At 41.0% G+C, this 26,178-nt stretch overlaps 2 protein-coding genes across 2 annotated transcripts in view; both read right to left on the minus strand.

Annotated features, from left to right (window-relative positions):
• Positions 1–11,193, minus strand: part of APH1B (aph-1 homolog B, gamma-secretase subunit) — a gene marked incomplete at its 5' end in the record, with an annotated part of 60,384 nt that extends 49,191 nt beyond the window's left edge. The window contains 4 exons of the mRNA XM_081094447.1: positions 2,289–2,411; positions 3,507–3,577; positions 9,646–9,816; positions 11,081–11,193. Coding sequence (XP_080950573.1) covers positions 2,289–2,411; positions 3,507–3,577; positions 9,646–9,816; positions 11,081–11,193 — 478 coding nt within the window. The remainder of the gene's footprint in view (positions 1–2,288; positions 2,412–3,506; positions 3,578–9,645; positions 9,817–11,080) is intronic.
• A 10,725-nt stretch (positions 11,194–21,918) lies between these two features.
• Positions 21,919–26,178, minus strand: part of RAB8B (RAB8B, member RAS oncogene family) — a 62,771-nt gene continuing 58,511 nt past the window's right edge. The window contains exon 8 of the mRNA XM_081094459.1: positions 21,919–24,448. Coding sequence (XP_080950585.1) covers positions 24,356–24,448 — 93 coding nt within the window. The 3' untranslated portion in view covers positions 21,919–24,355. The remainder of the gene's footprint in view (positions 24,449–26,178) is intronic.

Genomic DNA, 26,178 nt, shown 5'->3' on the forward strand with positions numbered 1-26,178 from the left:
TTTAAATATATATCTTTATTGATTTCAGACAGGGAGGGAGAGGGAGAGAGATAGGAACATCAATGATGAGAGAGAATCATTGATTGGCTGCCTCCTGCACGCCCCACACTGGGGATCGAACCTGCAACTCATGTATGTGTCCTGACCAAGAATCGAACCGTGACCTCCTATTTCATATGTCGACACTCAACCACTGGGCCACGCCAGCCGGACAAATATTTTCTTTAAAATTTTCTGTGAATTTATAGAAATTACAAATACAATCCTCAAATTGCTAGCATATGTTTCTTTTACCTTCTCCCAAAAGAATTACTGAAAGCTAGTCCTAGGAAAACGGCCTAGCTCACTATAGTGAATTAGCACCCTCTAGTGAAAAAAGGTGGCAGAAAAGTAAGTTCCCTTACAGTGGTTCTCAACCTTCTGGCCCTTTAAATACAGTTCCTCATGTTGTGACCCAACCATAAAATTATTTTCGTTGCTACTTCATAACTGTAATGTTGCTACTGTTATGAATCGTCATGTAAATATCTGACATGCAGGATGGCCTTAGGCGACCCCTGTGAAAGGGTCGTCTGACCGCCAAAGGGGTTGCAACCCACAGGTTGAGAACTGCTGCCTTAGGAGAACACTATTTCATATCCAAAGGTTGCTGATGTAGCAGTATAATAGGACAATTTTTAAAAAATATATATTTTATTGATTTTTTACAGAGAGGAAGGGAGATGGATAGAGAGTTAGAAACATCAATGAGAGAGAAACATCGATCAGCCGCCTCCTGCACACCTCCTACTGGGGATGTGCCCACAACCAAGGTACATGCCCTTGGCCGGAATCGAACCTGGGACCTTACAGTCCGCAGACTGATGCTCTATCCACTGAGACAAACCGGTTAGGGCTAACAGGACAATTTAAGAAAATATAGAAAACCGTTGCAGTAACACAATCTCCTGATTATGTTTTGTTTTGTTTTATATTAGAATCTAACATACTGTAGCTATTAATATTACATTTACTCTAAGAAACTGACACTCAGTACTATAATCATTAAAAAATGTTCTAATTATGGAATGTTTTAAAAAAGATAATTTGCTATGTTGGAAGCGCCACTAAATAAGTATGGCCCACTAACCCACTTTCCCATCCTCATCACACAGCCAGATGCAAAGGGCCTTGACTTTATCCTGCAGACCTTGGGAAACCATGACACATTTTTATATAGTTTGGTGGCTGCATACAGGATGGATTCACATGGAAAGTGGAGGTTGGTGATAGTAATCAAGGCAGGAGATGCCCAGGCCTGTATCAAAATGGTGAACAAGTGTCCAGTGGGTTTGGGGTCACTACAACATGCAGAATGTCTCTAAACTTCTGCAGCAATATTTTTTTAAATTTGGTCATACCTCTGTATATCTTTTCTATTATTAAGCTGTACTGAAAAGCTTAATCATTTTTTAGTCTTGTTCTTCCTTTATTAAAGGGTAACTTCCTTGAGGATAGAAATTACCTCAGTGTAGACAATAAATAATGATTGAATTTGAAAAATGTGTGAAATGTTATTTCAATGATATAACTTGTGCGGATAAAAAAAAAACATATGGTGAGTTTTTTAAAAAGTACGTTTAAAAGATTCTTTTAAGGAGAAATCTTATGTTAATTATGTACATCACCAACTCTCAAATGTGATCACTACATCATGATGACAATTTTTATCTTGTGGATAAAAAAGCTCTTTGAAATGAGTTGGCCCTTTTATACTGTATCTTTGAGTTTAAAAAGTCAACTCATCTATTATCATTTTTCCTCGCAATTTCTTTTTAAAAAATATAGTATGATTTATTTTTAAATGTTCAAAGGCAAGAAAAGGAAACACTAATTTTCTTTCAGATACATACGTGAAGGTAAAACTTTCAAAACAAAACATGTATACGTGTTAGAAACCTGACTTTCAACCCTGATTAAACTAGGAAATTAGTAACAGAATCAGGTTACCTGCGAGGAAGGAGTGATGAGGAACAAGGGGCTCTAAGTCCCTGATAATGCTCTAGTTCTAGCCCGCCCCAGGCTTTCACCACCCTATTGCCTGTGTCCATGGGTTATGCATGTATGCATACAAGTTCTTTGTGTGATCTCTTCCTCTCAAAGTTTTTCTTTTCCTATCCTTTACTTTGTGGTGCCTATTAGAAAATATAACATAAATTTCTATTCAATTGAATTCCTAAGCCAGGGAACTCCAACAGGATGATCAATTAGATCAGAAGCTTCAACATTCACAGCTACCAGGCACATACCTGAATTTAGGAAGAAGTAGGGAGAGTCTCCATGAATGCCCACTGTGCCTGGCCCCAGGGAGTCAGACAGGGTGTTCACAAAGGAAAATACTCCACTCATGATTCCAAAGCCCAGGCCAGAAACTAAAGAGGCAGGAAAAAAACACTGTTAAACCCTTTCACGCTATGATTTGTCTTCAAATTTCCAAGGACTGGGAAATACTATTTTGTGGAAGGGGAAAAGGTGCACATGCTATCGGGGAAACAGTGGAAAGCCGGCTCAGAAGAGGCAGGTGCTTGGCTAAATGATGAATCGAGTGAGAAGAGGAAAGGGAATGACTAGTGGGATGTAGCAGAGAAATGAAAAAGATCTAGACAGAAGCAACAGGTGAAATGGGGAAGGATACGATGCTGAAGCTCTGGCTTTAGTGATAACAGTCTAAGTGCGATGGCTTAGAGCTCGGAACTGTACGTGAAGTGTGACTGCAGTGTAAGAAGTGATCCCTGGGCCAAACTGGCCGATTCAACTTACAGACCTAGATCCAATTTTAAAAACGTAATTCTAGCCCTGGCTAGTGTGGCTCCGAGGTTAGAACATCGACCGGAGCACCAAAGGCCGCACGTTCGATTCCTGGTCAAGGGCATGTACCTGGTTGCCATTTGCTCCCTGCCCCAATCAGGGTGTGTGCAGGAGGCACAGTCGATGTGTCTCTCTCACATGGATGTTTCTCTCTCTCTCTCTCTCTCTCTCTCTCTTTCTCTCTCTCTCTCTCCCTCCCTCCCTCCCTCACCTTCACTCTCTCTGAAAACCAATGGAAAAAAATATCCTCATGTGAGGATTAACAACCTCCCACCCCCACAAAAAAACACACACAACATAATTCTAAAAAATATGCAGAGGTATTAACTATAGCAATATAATGAGTCCTCCTAGTCTAGCCAAAGTCATGGTAACCATCGAGAGTAGGTAACAGGAATCTCACTTAGAAATTGTTAGTTAACTAGAGTCTTAAAAACTTAACTTTCAAACCTGGCTAATATTTAATGGACACACAGATAAACATCACCTGCAATCATTTCCCCCTTTACATAAGGGCCCTGAAAAGCTAGAAAAATAAACAATATATACCAAGAGACCAGACAGCAATAAAATACTATATCCACAAAGATGTAAAAGACAAAAATGGCTTTCATGCCAAATTTTATTTCTTTCTTAATGACCATGCAATTCTAACTTACCATAGGCCAGCAGTCGCATAGAAGGTGCTGGCTCATCTGGATTAATAGTCTTCAAACCCTCATTGGCTTTTCTAAAATAAAACCACACAGATAATTTTTTTAAAGAAAAAGTAGTATATCAGGAAAATACATGCAATACTTCAAAATCCAGACACTTAATAAGGCTTTTGGTAAGGCTATACTCTAAATCCAAAGTCCATTAAAAAACAAAACAGCAAATTTGCAATTAACCTAAAATCAACCAAAATTTCCAACCCACTTTTACTTTTTATCTAATCTTCACATAAAAGAGAAAAATAAGAAAAATATAAGTAAACAAGACATCAGGAAAAAAGCAATACTTCTGACTACTTCCTGAGATTAGTAAATACTTAGTTCAATATCCTATGGTGATCAGAGGAGTGGCAGCATGAGAGAGCACCTTGGTCTCTCCCCCTGAAACTTTAACAAGTTGATCAACTATAACTCAGCAAAGGCCTCCCTGCTCAATATAGAGGCACGCCTGCAGGATCCACACATTGAAGCACATAGAGGTGGGAAAACGGGAACAAATGGGAAGGCGAGAAGGGAGGAGAGCTCAGATGGCCATGGATGCACCCTGCAGTGGGGGGCTCCAGGCCCCAGCCCCCTTGGCCAGAAGAGGCGAGGAAACCAGCAGTAGCCAGCAATTCCTTCCTTTGGCTGGGAGGAACAGGGAGGGAGTGAGCACTGCTTCAGGAGTGAGTGGTGTAAACTGGTACAGCCACTATGGGAAACAGCCTGGTGATTCCTCAAAAAATTAAGAGTAGAGTTACCATATGACCTAGCAATCCCTCTCCTGGGTATATACCCGAAAAACTCGAAAACATGTATTCACAAAGATATATGCACCCCTAAGTTCATTGCAGCATTCTTCACGGTGGCCAAGACATAGAGACAACCAAAGTGTCCTTCAATAGATGATTGGATAAAGAAGATGTGGTACATATGCACAATGGAATACTATTCAGCCATAAGAAAAGATGAAATACTGCCATTTGTGACAGCATAGATAGACCTTGAGACTATTACGCTAAATGAGTCATTCAGAAAAAACTAAGAACCATATGATTTCCTTCATATGTGGGATATAAAACTGAAACTCGTGGACACAAAGAGCAATGTGGTGGTTGCCAGAGGGAAGGGGGTGAGAGGGGATGGAGGGTTAAGGGGGACTAATATATGGTGACAGAAAATGATTTGACTTTGGGTGATGGACACACAGGGCAATATACAGGTCTTGAATCAGAAATGTACACTTGAAATCTATATGATCCTATTAAGCAATGTCAACCCTCCAAAAATTTAAAAAATATATATCCTATGGCATTTACCACTCTGAATATTAAAATTTTTTTATTGATTTTTTTTTTAGAGAGAGAGAATGAGAGAGAGAAATGTCAGCGAGAGAGAATCATCAATCAGCTGCCTCCTGCACATCCCCTACTGGTAAGCAAGCCAGGAATGCAGGCATGTGCCCTGATGGGGAATTGGAACCGGTGACCTCTCATGCACAGGAGGATGCTCAACCAACTCAGTGACACCATCCAGGGCTGTCACTGAAATTTTTCCTTTTCCCAGAGAGATACATCTTCAACCCCGCTGTGTTGGTACTTCCTTATATCTTCCACCTGGCTATACTTATTCTGCCACCCTCCCTTCTGGTTTCCAATCTATAGAACCTCACTTGTATTCAAACTTCACAGTCTATTTCAGGCAGGAATTTCTCAAAGAAACCGTCTTTACCAATGATTGGTAATCACTATCTCTCCTTTCTCTTAAATCCTATAATAATGATGGTCTAAACTCCTATGTGGGTATTTAATCATATGGCTGTCTGATTCTAAAATATTTACATATTTGATTCATATTCCTCCCCTCCCCGCCCATACAGGCTTCAGGGGAAAAATAATCAGGGGGGAATATAATGCTACCATCAAAAAAGAAACTAAATGAATACCTGAATGAAAGATTAGGAAATTGCTTACCAAGAAATGATCCTTAGAGGGATCACATCTGTGCTTCTGCTGTGGACAATTCACAAACTTTCCCTGCTCCCCACACAGATGTGTTAGGAATGCAAGGTGTGGCTGGTCGGGTCCACTGTGGTCACCATTACTAACCCTTGTTGGCTACAATCTCTGCGACAATGATCCTGACTCAAGGGATACTTAAGTTATATTTACTATAAATATCATTAAATTAAAGGCAATGCAGAGGTCAACCAAAATAGTAATAAGCAGAACGAAAAAGAGTCTTGTTTTTCTAGACTCAAAAGAAACAATTTGCCATTTCATTCTCCATTTGGTAGGATCATGAGTCAATGATTGCCAACCTCTTTCTCTGGAGCAGTAACCAACTAAAATGTCCAATTTTCCTGAACAACAAACGTATGTGTCACGGGAATGGTGTTAAAGGCTAATTAAAGCTTAGAAACATAGCAGCAATACTCTCCATCAACAAATGGATAGTATAATGGTATAAAAGAAGCGATAAATTTTGGAGGATTTTTGTTTTATATAAATTGCTCAGTAATGAATAAAAGATTTTTGCTATCTGGAATAGCAAAGTACTACGCCAAATATATTAAATATATAAACTCAGAAGTTAATAAACTTTCTCATTCTATATTACAAGTTTGTGGGAGGAAAGGTCTATGGCACTGATAGTTCTCCATGTTAAGATCAGGAAGTGAGAAAGCACAAAACACCACCCGTTTCCGTGTTCCTGACAAAACACACGACTGATGGTGTGCGGGACAGTGTTCTTATTACGACCATTGTACTGAAGTGGAAAATTCTTTGTTTTCATTTGTGATAGTTTCCAAGAACAAAAAAGAGAAAGCCCGATTTTAAAAATATAAACTTGGAAAAACTACTGATAAATCATTCCATCTTTCTCCTTTGTTCTGATTCTTTTTTTTTGTACGTGTGTGTAAGAGAGGGCCAGTACAAAGGAATATGCATATAAATTAAATACATCATTGTAGAAATTTAAAAAAAATATGCCTCTTAAGAAATTATAGCAATGATTGTCTTAACTTATTTTATAAATGAAAAATCTTCTCAAATTACTAAATATTTATGGTATTAGCATTATAAGACAAAACTGAATTAAACTACAAAAACTTCAATCAAGCCAAAAAAAAAATTCGAATGTAGGTTTTAGGCAATGTACAGGACCATAACTTGGATTTAAAAAAAAAAATTAAGATAGAAAGGGCTGCCACTTGTAGCCAATTTTCACAGTGCAACTCTTTGCTAGGCTGAAAGTTAGAATTCATTCACTCAAGATGAAGTACTGTTCTGAAGACTTGACCATAAAATAAACTTAGGTAGACTGCAATGATAAATATTTTGATTCAAGTCCATAAATGTAAAAAAAAAAAAATACTGGTGCAAACTCTCCACATTTTCATCTTGGCATCAACGTCAGATAACAAAAATTTGAGGACGTACTTTAAATTTAAATGTTCAAAATGCACTTTGGCAATGGAACACTTAAAACCTTGATTAAGCCAGAGTTCCTATATTTGAAGATAGTGTGGCATAAGAGAAGAATTTAAATGCATCTATACAAATGTTAGCCATGAATAAAGGTATCGTAATAATTCTCAAACTTGTTTTAACACATAACTACATAACATCCAACATTTCTAAAATCTTCTAGGAAGATACTGTACAAAATTCCAAAGGCTTGCTAAAGATGCATTCCAAAGGCTCCTGCTAATACAGGTTTGTTCTAATATCTTATTTGCAAATTTCCAAAGGTCCTTTTGGAGCAGTAAACATGCTTTTTCTGGAAGGCCAAAGAGGCTTCTCTGAACTTGCTGGCATGAGAGCCTGCCGATTGACAGCCATAATTCTTTCTGCACGTGGCCCTGTTCCCTCACTACCCTCATTAAAATGTCAACCAACGTTCAGTGGTAGCCCTTTGGAACCAAAGCTTAGTACCAATAAAGAGTTACATGTCAGCCTGGCCGGTGTGGCTCACTGGTTGAAACGTTTACCTATGAACCAGGAGGTCACAGTTTGATTCCTGGTCAGGGCACATGCCCGGGTTATGGGCTCGATTCCCAGTGTGGGGAGTGCAGGAGGCAGCCAATCAATGATTCTCTCTCATCACTGATGTTTCTATCTATCTCTCCCTCTCCCTTGCTCTCTCTGAAATCAATAAAAACTTTTTTTAAAAAAAGTTGCATTTCAGGTGGGAACTGTGAAGAAATAAGAAGATACCCTGAGTCCTAAAGGCTTACTAAATCCATGTCTTAAACTGTGAAAATCTATTCAAAGTTTTGCTTCAACATTAGAATCACCGTATGTGAAAATGCAAAAGCAACATGAGCCAGAGATGTTGCTGACAGGAAACCCAGAGCAGCCTTAGACGCTGAGGTCGGAAGAGAACGGTGCCCAGGCAGAGAGGAAAGGGCCGCCCGCCTCCGCACACTGTGATCACGGGGTGCTCTGCTGGGTCCGGAGCACAGGCAGGCTCCAGGCACTGACCAAGAGGGACATGTCCACTGGCATAAAAACACGGGCCGGAAAAGGTTTGGAAGCCACAGACATGTCTTCCAAGGACTAGGTCAGTGACGGCAAACCTATGACACGCGTGTCAGAGGGGACACGCAAACTCATTTTTTTGGTTGATTTTTCTTTGTTAAATGGCATTTAAATATATAAAATAAATATCAAAAATATAAGTCTTTGTTTTACTATGGTTGCAAATATCAAAAAATTTCTATATGTGACACGGCACCAGAGTTAAGTTAGGGTTTTCCAAAATGCTGACACGCCGAGCTCAAAAGGTTCGCCATCGCTGGCCTAGGTGAAGAAATGAGGAACATTTAGCTGTGAGAGAGACAAGCACCAGGGGACAGGGATTTCATCTGACTGTATGTTTCTTGAGGGGGGCAGAGGCCAGAAAGAGGGAGATTTTGATTGCCTTAATAATATTCTATTGTTAAAATGCTCCATACAACCACAGATTCATGTTGATCTGTTAAGGATAATGTATTCCTGTGGAAACATAAATTTTATCCTTGACAGCTGTTGGTTGCTTTTTAATATGTCCATGAACTAATGGAAATTTCATATTTAAATCTTTTCTAAGATATGACTTTTGCTTGTTAAGCAATGGCTTCATGGTTTTCAATTTGTAATTTAAATTGCTTCATTTATTAAATTTCAATGTCTGTTGTTTAAAGCAACCAGTAAACAATATTGAAAGCTTAGCATATCGGCAAGAACAGATTACCAGAAGTTATTATAAGAGATATTGTTGAGGTTCTGTCTTGGTTACATCCATGAAATTCATGGAGTGGCTTAACTAGCTCATGTGCCAAAAGGGAAAGAGTACATTTATCATTCTACTAAACTTTACTACATAATCAAAGCCGATCTCATGACTGCCTGAAAGAAAACATGATTCTAAGTTCAAGCTGTGTTTCAAATCACTGGTTTCATGTGACGGCCTCATGAATCCTAGATGACCTGCTTTCTGGCCTAAAGTTCCCTAAAGGGGAACTCATGCCCATAGCTTTTTTTTCAAATGTGTTTTCCTATTACAGATATGAAATCACATGAACTATCACAAAATGAACCCTTATTTTCCCTAATACAATCAAAATAATGGTAGGCATAATATCTATAAGAATTATTTATTTTAGTCAGTGGCAAAGGGAAGCTGGTATAAATTCTAAGGTGAAACAGTTTTTGTTGTTGTTTCAATGACTATTTCTCTAGCTTATTTTTCTTCATAGCAATTATCTTCTAATACACAATGAATTACTCATTCATTTGTTGCCTGTCACTTTCCATTATAACATAACCTCCACGAGGACAGAAACTGTCTTTTAATCATGATATATTATTCTCAGTGCCTAGAATAATGCCTAGCATTGAGTAAATTATCAAAAAAAATATTTTTTGAATGAGTGAATGAAGGAAGGAGTATCCACAGCTAAAATACTCAATATTTTCAGGTTAAAAATGTTCTAATCCTTTGGCTACAAACTGTGCAGGAAGGCATGGATCTTCAAAAACCACACTGCATTAATGTTTCAAATTACTAAAACACACTTCAAATTAACTGGGGAAAAGGGGTAAACAAATGTTTCACTTACTTTAAAAGTCTATAATACGCAAACTGAAACATTTCTTGGATAAGGACTGAGACTAACACTCCAAAGATCAGCAGATATTTCTCTATCGGTCCATCTCTGTTGTCAGTAATGGCTCTTGCCACGAACCAGACAAAGGAGGAAAGCAGTAGAGATATCAACCAGAAGAAAGCTCTGAAATTGGGGGGGGGGGGAGGGGGGGGGAGGAAGGGGAGAAGTCACACGTAAGCATAAGTACAGGATTAATTTAAAAAAAAAATTACGTGCTCGTAAAGTGATGTTCTGGATCCACTGTTCTTAACCAGTGGGTCAGTGGTGCATTTCCTCTGTTGAAATGAACATGTGATCCAAAAAGAATTTAGGATTTTTCCTAACAATCACTCGTTTTCAGTGACCCTGCTATTTATTAAGTACATCTGCAGACTATCTGCCAAGCACTGTCTAGCTGGAAATATTTGTTATTCCTCCTAAGTGATGCTTTGCTCACTGATGTGCAAATATGTCTTTCCCAGGGAAAAAAAAGTCTGTATCTCTATTAATAGAGTGATTGGTATAAAATCCAGAAGTTGAAAGTCTGCGCTCTGATCTAGATCAGTTTCCCAGGCCTGGTTTTTGCAACATTCCCGTGGGCTCTAACGATTATAACAAGCTTTACAAACCCTCTGCCCAGTCTCTATGGCTTTTTAAATGATAGTGTGATGCAGCACTCTCAACACAGGTGTGAGAGGTGAAGAGACTCAGAACAAGTGCGCATCCCTGGCCTAGCCTGGCTGTTTCTCCTGGTGCCGAGCGAGTGAGTGAGACTCAAGTGTGTAGGGTACGAGGGAGCCTCAGCAAGAGCCGCCGGACAGAGGAAAACCGGGCTGTGACCATAGTCGCCGCCAGAGTTCGGTGTTGACCAAGCTCCCGCGAAGAGGCGCACTGACAGGTGCTGCTGTGTCGGTGCAGGTTGGATCCCGCCCCCTGGACATTCCCACTCAGCGGACCTGGGGTAGGGGCCGGGCATCGAGATGTTTGAAAGCACCAGATGCCCGGGCTCTTAACCCCTTTGGGATGACAAAATCTGAAGTTAACTTGGACGCCCGTCTGCAGAAAAATAAAAGATGCGTATTTGAACGCATCCACATTTTTTTCATGCAATTTAAGTGGTTTCACGACTCACTACAGCCCACCCACGGGCCCTCAGCAAAACTCAGGAGCCCAGTCGCAGGGTGTCTGAGACCCACGCACAGTGTGAGCTCCTTCCCCGAGCCGCCTCCGGGGACGGAGTTCTCGTGCCTCTCCTGCCGACCCTCGGAGGCGGGTCTCGGCTCTCCCCGTCTCAACCCTTTCCCCCGCAAAGCCCAAGGTCGAGCCGTGTGGTGGGGAAGCCTAGGGTCTCAACCGCCCGCGGGGGAGGGGAGCCCCGGTCCCGGGTTTCCCAGCGCAACCGCCTCACCCGACGATGAGGAAGATGATGCGCAACGGGTCCGTGGCGATAGTGAAGATGTAGAGGGCGAGCGCGGGCCCGAAGGCAATGAAGGCGCAGCCGAAGAACACAGCCGCCGTCATGGCGACCGCGCCCGCGGAGCCAGGCAAAGACGCGCAGTGCTTAGCGCAGCTGAGCTGAGCGCCAGGCGGGGCGGGGCGGGGCGGGGCGGACGGGGCGGGGCGCGGAGGGGGTGGGGTGGGGCGGAGAGGCGGGGCGCAGTGGGGTGGGGCCGCGGGCAGAGGGGCGGGGCTAGATGGAGGGGCGGGGCGCCGTGGGGGCGCGGGCGTAAGGGATGGGGCGTGGCGGAGGGGCGGGGACTGGCGGAGGGGGCGGGATATGTGGGCGTGACAGAGGGGGGATGAGGCGTGGCGGGGTGGGTGTGGCTTGGGCGGGGCCTGGAGGAGGGGCGGGGCGCTATGGGGCGTGGCAGAGGGGGATGGGGCGTGGCGGAGGGGAGTGGTGGGGGCAGGGGCGCCGGCGGGGCACGGGGCCTCACCGCCTGAAAGGCTTTCGGTCTCACCCAGCGTCTGCAGCCCACCTGGGCCCGCAGCTGCGTTGAGGGCGACTTTAGTGCCGAAGCTGTAGCGCCCCCTTACGTCTCGCTACGCGTCCACAGAGATCAGTCCAATGGTGCCGGCTGCTGTAAGGCTAACAGGAGAGGTCCCCCCAGACACCTTGGGGCCGGAGCCCGGTAACATTCCAGATCAACTAAAACAGTACCCGACAGAGACACGATTCCATTTCTAAATAAAGGAATTTTTTTAAGCAAATTTTTTTATTTGCATAGCTGCGGGAACTTCGTGCTTCATCATAAATAAGACCCAGGTTGGGATAGCGGTGACTCAGATGATAAGGAAAAGGATGAAATAGAGGTGGAACACGCTGTCCTTCCCAGAGTTGTGCTGGCCAGCTGCTTTTGTTTCCCAACCCCCACTCCAAGTCTTCAAAAAAGTTGTTTTTGAAGGCCGCCTCTGATCACCCTATAGCAGTGATGGCAAATCTTTTGAGCTCGGCGTGTCAGCATTTTGAAAAACCCTAACTTAACTCTGGTGCCGTGTCACATATAGAAATTTTTTGATATTTGCAACCATAGTAAAACAAAGACTTATATTTTTGATATTTATTTTATATATTAAATGCCATTTAACAAAGAAAAATCAACCAAAAAAATGAGTTCGCGTGTCACCTCTGACACACCTGTCATAGGTTTGCCATAACTGCCCTAAAGTAAGGGGTGTATCTCCTTGCTGTTTTTACTTGCTCATTGGTCTCCACCCTTAAAAATAAACTTTTGGAGCGCGGGGGCTTTGTTTTGTTATTTGTTATTTCTGCAGCACCTAGAATATCTGTTCAATTAATGAAATTATTTAAAAAGTGGAACTTACAAACATTTGTTATTTTATATTAATTTAACAATTTCTGAGAGATTTAAAAATTAAAATCGGGAGGTTATGTTTTCTGATCATTCATATCTAAGATTTTTCTCCATGTTTAATGGGAATATTAATAATAATACCTCATGGATTATTTTGAGGATTGTGCCTGCACATTAAGTGCTATTTGTGTTAGCCATTCCTACTCATTATTTAATGTCTACCATGAATAAAGCTCTTGGAAATTAACATTAAAAAGAAAAACACCAGTAGGCAAAAGTTGGGACTTAAATGAAGATGTTTTACAGGTCACCTGGAAATAGGCCTTCAAATTATACATGTGCAGGTATTTAATTTGTATGGTAAAATGCCGCCTTTGCTCATTTAAAATAGACATATGTATTTTTCATTTACTCCACAGAATACTTCTTTATTTTGAAATATCTTATCCATCATCCATCAAAACTGAGGTAGAGACAACAGCTCAAAGAGGTAGGGTGACTCACCATTAGACAGATTCTTGTGGTTCTATCCTGAATCAAAGTTATCAAATGCAATTCCATTATTTCAGCTCCATGCAGAAATGCTTTCACAGAAGTGTAATGTGCTTGTGCCTTGGCTTAAATAAAGATTTTTATACAAGAAATGGCCATCTATATTTTTTTCTGCATGTTTTATAAAACTGATTCATTATCATTGTTCAATATCTAAGGGGGGATATGCTAACTGACCCTCATGCCATCGCAAAAGATGGTGGTGCCCACAGCCAATAAGGAGGGAATATGCTAATTGACTGCCCCACCCTCAAAGATGGCAGCGCCCAGTCCCCTCAGTCCCATTGTTCAATATCTCTAATAGATCCATGCTTTACTATTTAAGTTCAGGGCTAGAAAGAGTTTTGTGTCTCCTGACACATTCATATATATATACATTTGAGAGTTAACTCATCACACTCAGGCTTTACCTGACTCCCAGGAAACGTGGAACTAAATTTAATAGTCAATTATAGCAACTATTGCTTTTTAAAATTATAATTACTGCCATGACAACGGAATATGACATTCTTTTATCACTAGATTAATAATTTGATTACCTCAATTTTAGCCAAGATCTATGTGTCTTGGTTAAAACCTACTCAAATACTTTGGAAGTTAGCAATTCATGCAGAGGTATGTCATGGAAATGTGTATTCATGCTATCTGGACCATATTTTGGTTCAATCTTAGTTCCCAAGTCCATTTAAAAAATGGGAAGGCAATGCAAAATGAAATGAGTCTGCCCCCACCCCCACTGCCATCTGTGAAGACTTCTTTACCTGAGGTCTGTTGGAATAGAAGAAGAAAGCAACTAGCTCAGGGGAGGGCAAACTTTTTGACTCGAGGGCCACAATGGGTTCTTTATTTATTTTATTTTATTTTTTTTTTTATTGCTTAAAGTATTACAAAGGGTATTACATATGTGTCCATTTTATCACCCCGCCCTAGACAGTCCCCTAGCCTCCCCTATCCCCCAGTGTCTTATGTCCATTGGTTATGCTTATATGCATGCATACAAGTCCTTTAGTTGATCTCTTACCCCCCTACCTCCTGCCCCCCAACCCTCCCCGGCCTTCCTGCTGCAGTTTGACAATCTGTTTGAGGCAGCTCTGCCTCTGTATCTATTATTCACAATGGGTTCTTAAACTGGACCGGAGGCCGGAACAAAAGCATGGATGGAGTGTTTGTGTGAACTAATATAAATTCAAAGTAAACATCATTACATAAAAGGGTACCGTCTTTTTTTTTTTTTTAGTTTTATTCCTTTCAAACGGGCTGGATCCGGCCCGTGGGCCGTAGTTTGCCCACGGCTGAACTAGACCAAACTGGCAAAATAACCAATAAAATAGTCATCTTCAGAATTCATTCTTATTTACCAGAGAAACTTATTTCAAGTTCTCTCTGAATAATAGCACCTCACATTGCTGTTTACAAAGCACATTACACTGATTTCAACAATTTGGGTTACAAGTGAGAGATTTGAGGCTAAGAATAGTGTGCAGACTCCTTAAGGTTTTTAAAATTTTATTTTATTTTATTGCTGAGAGTATTACAAATTCTTTGGTTAATCTCTTTCAGCTCTCCTTAAGTTTTTATGAACTTACTATTAGTTTTCCCCAAGACCTGAAAACATAGGGTACTAAGTGATATTGTGGGTTAAATCCCTAAAAGGTGACTGGGGGAAGGAGGAAAGCACACACCATCGATACAAATATAGTTTGCTAAGAATTCCTCAGAACTGGGGGGGTGTTGGGGGAGGGGGCAAAAAAAATACCACATTTTTAGCAATTTATCAAGTAAGGGTTTGACATAGCTACCAGTAATTCACAATATACTAATGAATTCACGTGAGCTTTGTTTTCTGGCAGTGCTGATAGATGTATGTTTACTCAACCATTCATTTGTTCATTCATTCAAAATGCATTTTGGATGCTACTAAGTATGAAGTACAATGGTAGGCACTGGGAATACACCAATGAAACAGATGTGTTCCTGTCTCCATGGAGCTTACAGTCTAGTGGGGAAGCCAGACAGGCAAGTATAGGGTGCTATGAGAATATACAAACTTGTGAGGTTTTGATAACAATAACACCCACCCATTCAGGTCTCATCTTCAAAATTAGCAAAACTAGGAAGCAGGCAAGAAATGCAAGGACAAATGAAAAGGCCTCAAAGTGAAAGAAAATAGTTCAGGATGTCCTGGGAATGTGAGGAGAGGGATGAGAGATAAGACTGGAAAGGTCAGCAGGTTAGAGTTTACCTCAAGTCCTGGGTTTATACATGCAAGTGACATGGTCAGATCTTTGCACAGCTATGGAAAGTGAGATTCCAGATAGGACATCTTCGGCATACTGCAGGCATGAGATGATGGTGGCCTGAGTCAGGGAAATAGCTGGAGTCTGCAGAGGAACAGACAAACTGAAGAGAGATTTAGGAACTGTGCAACAAAATTTAGTGACTGATGAGCTACACAAATTGAGGGAGAGGAAAAAATCAAGGAAAGATATATATATCTTTCGAATATATCTTGCGAAATTCGTGCAAGGAGCTTGGCCCTTGCAGCTGTGGCGGCTTGCCGCGGCCCTCACAGCCCTGGCTTCATCTGGAAGGTCATCCGGAAGGACATATGGAAGGTCATTGGGCTGTCCAGTCTAATTAGCATATTATGCTTTTATTATATAGACAGATATATATTTTTTATTTTTCAATTATAATTGACAATCAACATAATTTTTTATTTTTTTTTAATTTCCACATATAAGTGAAATTGTATGGTATTTGTCTTTCTCTGTCTGACTTATTTCACTTAGCATAATACCCTCTAGGTTCATCCATGTTGTTGCAGATAGTAAGATTTTATCTTTTTTGTGGCCAAGTAATATTCCATTGTATATATGTACTACATCTTCTTTACCCAATTATCTATTGATAGACATTTAGGTTGCTTCCATATCTTGGCTATAATATATGAAATGTCCTTTGTCTTTTGTTAGCCTATGTTTGAAAGTCTACTTTGTCTAATATAAGTATTGCTGCCCCTACCTTTTTTTTTTCATTTCCATTTGCATAAAATATCTTTTTTCATCCCTTTGCTTTCTTCTGTATCTATATTTTGATCTGATCTAGGTCTCTTATAGGCAGCAAATGTATGGTTCTTGTTTTCTTCTCCATTCAGCCACCCTATGTCTTTTGATTGGAGCATTTAACTTATTTACATTTAAAGTAATTATTGGTAGGTCTGTAGTTATTGCCATTTTACTATTCATATTTTTAATCTTTTTCTTCTTCTTAAAGAAGCCCTTTAAACATTTCATGTAATATTGGTCTGGTGGTAGCTTCACCAGGCACTTGGTGTGGTTAACATATATGCAGAACCAAAACAGCAGCAGAAAGAGCTATTCATTCATCTTTTGATTAGAGCATTTTGTCCTTAAAGTAATTATTTATAAGTATGTAGTTATTGCCATTTTGTTTTCTGATTGTTTGATTTTTTTTGTAGTTCTTTGCTCCTTTCTTTTAAAAAAATATTTTTTTATTGATTTCAGAAAGGAAGGGAGAGGGAGAGATAGAAACATCAATGATGAGACTCATTGATTGGCTGCCTCCTGCATGCCCCCTATTAGGGACTGAGCCTGCAACATGGGCATGTGCCCTTAACCCGAATTGAACCCGGAACTCTGCAGTCTGCAGCCTGACACTCTATCCACTGAGCCAAACTGGCTAGGGCCCTGTTCCTTTCTTATTCTCCTGCTCTTTTCTCTTGTTGATGACTTTCTGTAGTGTTGTTTGGATTCCTTTCTCTTTATTTCTTGTAGATTTTGGTTGTGGTTACCATGTGCTTCATATATACCAACCTATGTTTATAGTAGTCTATTTTAAGTTGATAGTTGCTTAAGTTTGAACACACTCTAGAATCACTACCATTTTTATTCACCCCCTGCACATTTATGTTTGGTTTTCTTGTGTGTTTGTGTGTATCCCTTAATTTGCTGTTGTAATTACACATGATCTTCCTTTCCTACTTTCGCCTTTTAGCCTTTCTACTGGCCTTAGTGTTGGTTGACTCATTGTTTTTATTATGTGTTTGCCTTTGTCAGTGAGAATTTTTTACTTAGCAATATTTTTTATTTTTTTCTTCTTCTTAAAGAAGCCACTTTAACATCCTATCTAATAAAAGAGAAACATGGTAATTAGCGTACGGCCGCTACCCTTCCCATTGGCTAATCAGGGTGATATGCAAATTAACTGCCAGCCAAGATGGCGGCCGGCAGCCAGGCAGCTGACACAAACAGGGAGGCTTGCTTGCTTCAGTGAAGGAGGAAGCCAAGCTTCCCCGCCTGCCTTGCCGGCCTCTCAGCTGCACTCTAAGCAACATTGTAACAAATATAGAAGATAAACAAACCTCGGGCTTCAGCCAGCAGGACCGCAACGTTGTTTCAAATACAGAAGGTAAACAAAGGCCAGAAACCTGCTTTCAGCAACGGAGGTCTCATAGCTGGAGCCTAGCCTCAGAGCTAAAGCTGGCCCAGAATTAAAAAAAAGGAAAAAAGGACAGGTTGGGAGCTTCAGTCACCCGCCAGCCTGAAAACAGCCCTCAGACCCTCACCCAGGCTGGCCAGGCACCCAAGCGGGACCCCCACCCTGAAAGGGGTGTGACCAGATGCAAACAGCCATCATCCCCTCACCCATGCTGGCCAGGCACCCAAGCGGGACCCCCACCCTGATCCAGGACACCCTTCAGGGCAAACCAGCCAGCCCCCACCCATGCAACAGGCTTCTATCCTATATAGTAAAAGGGTAATATGCCTCCCAGCACCGGGATCAGCGGAGCCGCAAGGCCTCCCAGCACCGGGATCAGCGGAGCTGAGAGGCCTCCCGGCACCGGGATCAGCGTGACAGGGGGCAGCGACCAAACCCCCTGATCGCCCTGTGGCTCTGTGTGTGACAGGGGGCAGAGCCATAACCTCCCTATCCACCCTGCTCTGTTCGTGACAGGGGGGAGCTCCCCAACCCCCTGATCGGCCCTGCTCTGTGTGTGACAAGGGGTGGTGCCCCAGCCCCCCAATCGGCCCTACCCTGAGCATGACTAGGGGTGGCATTGCAACCTCCCGATCCGCCCTGCTCTGTGCATGACAGGGGGCGGCGCCCGAACTCCCCAATTGGCCCTGCTCTGAGCCCGACCAGGGGCTGCACCTAGGGATTGGGCCTGCCCTCTGCCACCCGGGAGCAGGCCTAAGCCAGCAGGTCATTATCTCCCGAGGGGTCCCAGACTGCGAGAGGGCACAGGTCAGGCTGAGAGACCCCCTCTCCCCCCCCCGAGTGCACAAATTTTTGTGCACCGGGCCTCTAGTCCTATATAATAAAAGCCTACTATGCTAAGTGTCCAGTTGACCAGTCGGCTGTTCAACCAAAGTGTAATATGCTAATGATATACTAAGGCTGCTCAACCACTTGTTATGACATGCACAGACCACCAGGGGGAAGACAACCAGTCGACCAGTTGCTATGATGTGTACTGACCACTAGGGGGCAGATGCTCTGACTGGTAGGTTAGCTTGTTGCTGCGGTCCAGCTGATCGGGACTGAGCGAGAAGGGCCAGACGCACCCTGGAGCCCTCCCACAGTCCCTCCCCTAGTCCCGATTGTGCACCAGTGGGGTCCCTTGGCCTGACCTGCTCCCTCTCAAAATCCGGGACCCCTCGGGGGATGTTGGAGAGCCGGTTTTGGCCTGATCTTATAGGCCAGGCCAAGGGACCCCACTGGTACACGAATTTGTGCACTGGGCCTCTAGTTTCTTATAATATTGGTTTGGCAGTGATGAACTTCTTCAGTTTTTTCTTGTCTGGGAAGCTCTTTATTTTTTCTTCCATTCTAAATTATGGTCTTGCTAGGTAATCTTGCTTTAGCAGGACTCATAGTCCTGCATCACACCTTTTCTCCCTGTTCCCATCATCACATCATTTCCTTTTAATTCTGACTCCTCCTATGCCCCTCTCATAAAGACCCTTGGTACTACAGAGGGCCCTCCTGGGTAATCCAGGATAATCTCCCATCTCAAGGTCACATCTGCAAATGTAGTAACATTCACAGGTTCACGGGGTTAGAATGGACATCTTTGGGGACCATTATTCAGTCTACCACAGAAACAAATTTAAGAGCCGTGAAAAAGGATGAAATTATTTTGGAAAAGTGGGGAAGACTGTCACAGAAATTAAGAGAACATTTCTGGGAGGGAGCAATACAGTACTCATCAAATGCTGACAAGAAGTTAGCTAAGATAAGGACAGAAAACTGCCAGAGACTTTCGTAACTAGGCGGTTGTAAACATGATGTCCGTGAAGTGATAGGGAGGAAGCCAAACTGGAGTAGGCTGAGGAATACATGCAAAAAGAAAAAGTGAAGACAGTATGCATAGACAACCCTTGGATGAAGCTTAGCTATGGCTAGAAGAGGAGAAAGAGCAATAGGTGAGAAGGACATGAGGCAAAGGGGTGGAAGAGTTAAGGATGCTTAGATACTAAGGGCAAAGGGATCACATAGGATAAGCGTTTGAAGGTATAAGAGCTGTGAGTTCCCTGAGAAGCAAGACAAAGGGGCAGCGGGGATGAATCCAGAGAGAAAGCACGAACTAGGAGGAATGTCTCTGCTACAAGAGGAGGGAACTGAGGATGAGGGCAGCTGCCCATGGAGCTGGGGAGGGGGAGGCAATTAAGGTGGTTTTAGATGGATGCTTCCCAGTGAGGCAGGAGAGGAAAGGTCTGTTTACCAGAGGGAAGGAAAGAAGTAGGGTGTGTGAGAAGAAGAATGAAGGTCTGGAGTGGTTGTGGGGATGACCAGGAAAGGCTACGACTGGAGACGTGCACAAGCACGTGGTAGAACATCAGCAGGGCTGGGCCCTGGAACCGTGTTATTTGGAAGTGAAAACAAAACAACAAGAAGTAAACTTGCAAAGACTAAGAAGGGAGGGCTGGAGTGCTATCACAGAATAATCTCAATGTATTCTGAACTAAGTATGAGCAGGAGATCTGGCCATTTTAAGCAGCTCTAAGTGAGAAAGTTTGCTAAAATATCCCAAGTCAGCCATGGTTTGAGTCACACACCTATAAATTCAAAGAAAAATTTTCAGAATCTGCAACCCATTTCAGAGAGTCATGAATATTTTCATTATGTAGTTTTTATTTTAGACGAACATTATTATAAAAAAAGTTCACCTGGAATAAAATCCACTTAAAAAACAACAAAAACACAGCAACAGTATCAGTACACAGTTAATGAATTGGCTTAAACAAGACTAACCACATGACAGGCTCACTTTATCTGCAGGAGCTTTTCACATTAAGCCGTTGGAGCAAAAATAAAAACACCAATACATATGCAGTGGGATAATTCTATGGAAAAACTAGATATTTTTCCATTAGGGGGCATGATTTTAGTAAAAGAGTAATGGTATTTTGCATTAAAGGAACTGCTGCAAACAAAATAAAAACCCATCTGTAAGGCCACAGAAATGAATTCTAGTAAGTTCACATTTTTAAAAAATGTAAGAAAATGAAACAAGTTCTATTAGTTGTTGGCAATACGAAATGCAATTGCATATGGTATAAGTTATTTAAAAAAAAATGAAGTAAAATTTGAAAATATCCCTAAAATAATTGTTTGCTAATTTTTTATTTCTGTAAATTTCAGTCACTTAGATTTTTTTTTTTCATAGTGAGCTTGACACTCATTCATTTTATTAGTCTTTTAAAAAAGACCAATTCTATTGTAAAATTGTGCTAGCATTTGAAATTTTATTAGCATATCCTGTCTCTCTAGGTTTCACTAGGACAGGGAATTTCATTTTTAGACATTCCTTTCCCCCTTCTTTAGCTATAACAAGAAGGAAAAAGGAATGTAGTTTCTGTTAAAAGAAAAACTATAAAACCTGACAGCAGAAAAGACTGCTTACAATCTGACACAAGTACACCAACATAATGAAGTGCTGTTCTAAAATTTTAAGCTTAGAAGCTCATCTTTAAAGATTAAGAACTAAATTTATAAAGAAGTCTAAGTCATAAACTAGAAAAGAAAGTCTGCTTAAATGTATCACTTACAGTTCACAGGAAAAACTTTATATAAGCCTTAATACAGATTCCCAGCATTAGAACCTGTAAAATGGAGTTATAATCTCTTATTAGAAATTTCTGCAAACATTTATCTATATTGCACAGCTAAATTTATTAATGGAGATAATACTTCTTTTTTGCACTATTGGCTATGACATGTATTTCTATTCTAAACTATCTCCTACCTTTCCCAATGATGCCTTTAGTTCAAAACAAAACATATAATCTAAATTGTGTTGGATGCATAAAGGCTGGCTCACTGTTTTTCTACTGGGTATTAGAACACTAGTTAGCTAAATGAGGTATAATAAAAAATAGTCCTTCAAAGTAAAGAGTATAGTCTTCTGAAAATGTATAATCAAGACTGCACAAAATGTTCATGTAAATAGTAAGAAACCCTGCAGCACCTCCTAACGGATGCACAGGTGGGTTGTTTTCTTATAATCTGTCTGAAGTAAAATAGAGCTAAAATCAGTTCCCAGTGAAACATTTTACAATCCACTGATTTTCATGCTGCTCAGTTACAGCACATTTCCATTGTCTGATACCCTCAGACTCTATTTGAAAAGGTCTAGTCAATCAGTGGCAGAAATGAGCACACTGACAATAAAGTGCAGCCACTGAATACCACTAGTGCTGCTGCAAAATCTTCATGTACTGATCCACAGGCCACAGAAATGTTCACACAAAACTAGTTTTCTTCAGTTTCAGCAGGGAACAGACAATTATCTCTCACTAAATTCATCTACAAATAGAAAAAATAATGCACTATATGTACATTATTAAGCAAATTGGAATATTTATTGGGTCATTTTACCATGCAGAAGGTGAATTTCCTATGGTCTTAGCTCAAATTATATACAATTTAGCAAGACTAAATGTAAGAAAATAGCAAGGACGATTTGTTTATATACAACAGAGCATATACCCCAAATTGCTGCTACTTCAAAGAGCACCTTTAGACTCATCTAGCTTTCACGGCTCTTTCAAAGGGAATTTCATGGAGACTAGTTATTAATCCATATAAGACAAAAGAAGAGAGAAAGAATAAAACAAAAGCAAAGCATTGTTAAAAAAAAAAAAAAAGGTAACCATAGGATATGTCAGTTTTGGTTTGCAGATAACCCCTGAGATAATATAAACCAAAGTGTTAAGACACCAAATAGTCAGAGGTAAATTACTAAGAGAATTACATTCATACATGGTGTCATAGCACTTGCCTTTTAGAAACTACTTTGTTACCCTCCAGAAAGCTTAACTGCTTAGAATTTTTTTCAGAATATTTGTGAATACAAGATGTTTCTAAGAAATTATTTTTTATTTCCAAAGATGTATCTAATTTTAAGATGGTAGACTTACAAACTTTCATGCAAGGAACCACTTGATTATACTTGGACACCAACAGATGCCTTTAAGCCTATAGGTAAGTTTTTAAAAAAATCTGTTAACAATGTTTATTGTACCCATCAAAAATAGCTCTGGAATATTTATATTTGCTATAGCTAAATTGTGCATAAGTTTTCAAAAAGTTTTAATGGTTCAGGCATCCTATGATACATCTTAATTTGAAGCAGAATTCTCTGTGGTAACAAGCAATGTTTCCACTTCCATTTCCAATACTTAATTTCAAGCATGATGGTAAACTCTGTGAAACAAAACAGGCCTAAGAGGAAGAATAATTATCAACAGAATTCATTTCCTTCATCACCTCTTTGTTACTCCCCTGTGTTATGACACTGAAGGCTAGGATAACAGCAATGACATCATGACCTTAATTTGGCACACAGTTAACACTAAATCCCTTTCTTTTCCTATGTGATGGTTTCATCTACAAAAGGTATCCCAGTTCCAGGGTTTGGTGAGAAAGACAGCTAAGGTTTTGGTTGGCTTCAGCCCAGATGACTGGACCAAGTTCTCTAACAACAAACCTGAACAGATGGAACTGGGTTCTACACATTCAACAGTAGCTGTTTTAAAACTGAAACCTTGCTCATATTGTCTCTAATGAAAAAGCAAGACTTTTCCTAGAGGCTGCACTAAGTCTATTTATTCTTATTTTGTTTAAAAACCCAAGTAAAAACAGAACAAAAAGTCATTTTCACCATTACCAAGAGCTATTTCTACTAAATTTATGTTAAAAAGTCATATCTCTTCCTTTAGGTAAGCTTTAAAATTTAAATTAACTCTTGTTAACTCTTGTACACAGGAATCATGGTAGGAATTGGGTATTACAACAAAATCAGCAAGCTGGGGAGTAAACCTAAGACAAAATATATTAGGTATGCTAATGTGATGGAACCACAATTAGACGCTGAAATAAAACCCTAAATGGTACATCTCTCTGCCCATGTAGAATTTCAGCTCAACAGTTCACAACTAGAAGCAGACAACAATGGTCAAATATGTTATGTTTTAGATAACTGACTGATTACAATAGGTCAAACATAGGAAAAGACAGCAAATATGAACCCCAGGAAAAATGAGATTAAGGTCATTTCCAAATGCAGTTTTTATAGATTAGGCAGAGGGAATCAACTGAAAAGTGATTTCTTCAGCTACCCAGACTCTGGCTAAAAAGTCAAGAATGAAGCAAAGTGCTAACCAATAAGAAATAAAAAAATTACAGCCTATGATGAATAGGTGGACATTTTTATAAATTTTTAAGATAAATTTTATCAGAATTTAATGATTCTTATTTAAGAAAATCACAAATCAGAGCCCTTAAGTAAATGCCATGAATGTAATAACATCTGGCCATATGTCCTTTAATAACATCAAACCAAATGTCCTTTAATTTTAGTTATATTGACCTCTGCTTTAAATGTTCTACTCTTGTTTTAAACATCCCCAAAGCACAAATTTGTCTAGAACTTTATGAGACAAAAGTGTGCATGCGAGAGTCTAAGACTGCTATAACAGGGAAGGCTAACACTGATGTGCAAAGTGAAAAAGAAAAGATAGCAGCTTCTGCAACAGGCAATAAAACAAAGAGAAAAACAAGTCCTGCATGTGTCTCCATTTCATTGCTTCCATGTTTGAAAAAAAGGAGCCTGTTATCTCGCTAGGCGTGTGGCTGGAATCCACTAGGTGTTCCGTGTCGGGAGGTCTAGGCTCGGTGGTGCCCTCAGCAGCAGCCTGGCGGTGTGATTCTGAGGCTGGGTGACCTGTGCTTTCAGAGAAGCAGGAAAGGGTCCTCTAGGTGTGCTGCAGTCTCTCAGAAAAAGTTCATCAAAGTAGCGAACACCGGAAGAAACTGGTCTTCTTTGATCGGTTTTCTGTTATTTTCACTGGTCCACCTGCCCCTGATGAATTGCTGTCGTTCTAAAAAACAAAAGATAAAGTCACCAAGAAAACAAAAGTTCAATGGTTTGACCCCAATTATCTAAAAAAATATATATCAAACCATATCATAAATGTGTATTCAGTAGAGTATTTTATTAGAAGAGGAACTCATTAAGCTCTGATGTTACTGGTTTCTTTGGAAATGGAGGGTTTAGATGAGAAAAATGTTTTTAGGATAGCACCTTTTATACGTATTAATATCAGCTGGGAAGCTCCTATTTCCAGTTCAAAAAAATTATTGCCAACGGAGTGTAAAGTTTCAAGGGTAATGATGGAAACAATATTAAGATATCAGTACAGGCAATTTTGTTATTAGAGGTAAGAAGTGTTGGTAACATAAAGTATACAATTATATTCAGAATTCAGGTTAAAATAAACTTTCAAGGTTGTCCTAATGATTCATCACTGAGATCATTTCAAATTTAAGCAAATGTCAAGATCATAATTATATCTATACTAATAAAGGGTAATATGCTAATTAGACCAGGAGACCTTCCGGACATCCTTCCGGACAAAGCCATAGTGGCAGGGCCAAGGCAGAGGCTGTTAGGGGCGATCAGGCCAGGAGGGGAGGGCAGTTGGGGGTGATCAGGCCAGTGCTGGGGGAAGTTAGGGGATAAGCAGGCCAGCAGTGGGGGGTAGTTGGGAGTAATCAGGCCGGCAAGGGGGGGCAGTTGGGGACAAGCATGCCAGCAGTGGGGGGCAGTTGGGGGTGATCAGGCTAGCAGGGGGGGAGGCTATGGGGGTGAGCAGGCTGGCAGGGGAGGGCAATTGGGGGTTATCAGGCTGGCGGGGGGGGGGGGGAATTGGGGAGAGAAGGCCGGCAAGGGGGGCAGTTGGGGGCTATCAGGCTGGCAGGGGAGGGCAGTTGGGGGTGAACAGGCCGACAAGGGGGGCAGTTGGGGGCAAGCAGGCTGGCAGGGGGCCAGCTGGGGGTGAGCACAAGCCGGCAGGCAAAGTGGTTAGGGGTGATCAGGCAGGCAGGCAGGTGAGCGGTTAGGAGCCAGCAGTCCTGGATTGCGAGAGGGATATCCGACACCGGTTTACCTAAACCAGCAGTTGGACATCCCCCGAGGGGTCCCAGATTGGAGAGGGTGCAGGCCGGGCTGAGGGACACCTGCCCCTGCATGAATTTTGTGCACTGGGCCACTAGTATAAATATAAATGTCACATCAAAACTAAACAATTTTATGGCAAAAATTTAATTTGTGCATTATTTTAAAATTTGGATCAAAATTCAATGAAAGTCCGCTTAGAGAGCCAGATGAAAGAACTGAAATAGCTGCAGTTCAGAAATAAGAAACCTGGTCTGGCCGGTGTGGTTCAGTGGTTGAGCATAGGCCTATGAACCAGGAGGTCATGGTTTAATTCCTAGTCAGGGCACATGCCTGGGTTGCAGGCTTGATCCCAGTAGGGGACATGCAGGAGGCAGCCGATCAATGATCTTCTCTCATCATTGATGTTTCTATGTCTCCCTCTCCCTTTCTGAAATGAATAAAAATATTTTAAAAAAAGAAACATGAAACCTGAAGAAACAGAAATTAGAAACAAAGTTCAACCAGCTGAATATGTGAGTCAAGAAAAAAAAGAGTTAATATAATATAATATAATATATTCACATATATTATAATCAGACATATCCTTTTAATCAAATAAATACACAGAATAAATAACACAAATTTACAAACAGTATAATGAAAATAAAATTA

The sequence above is a fragment of the Myotis nattereri genome (genome assembly GCF_964212035.1).
Source record: "Myotis nattereri genome assembly, chromosome: 1".
NCBI classification, from domain to species: domain Eukaryota; kingdom Metazoa; phylum Chordata; class Mammalia; order Chiroptera; family Vespertilionidae; genus Myotis; species Myotis nattereri.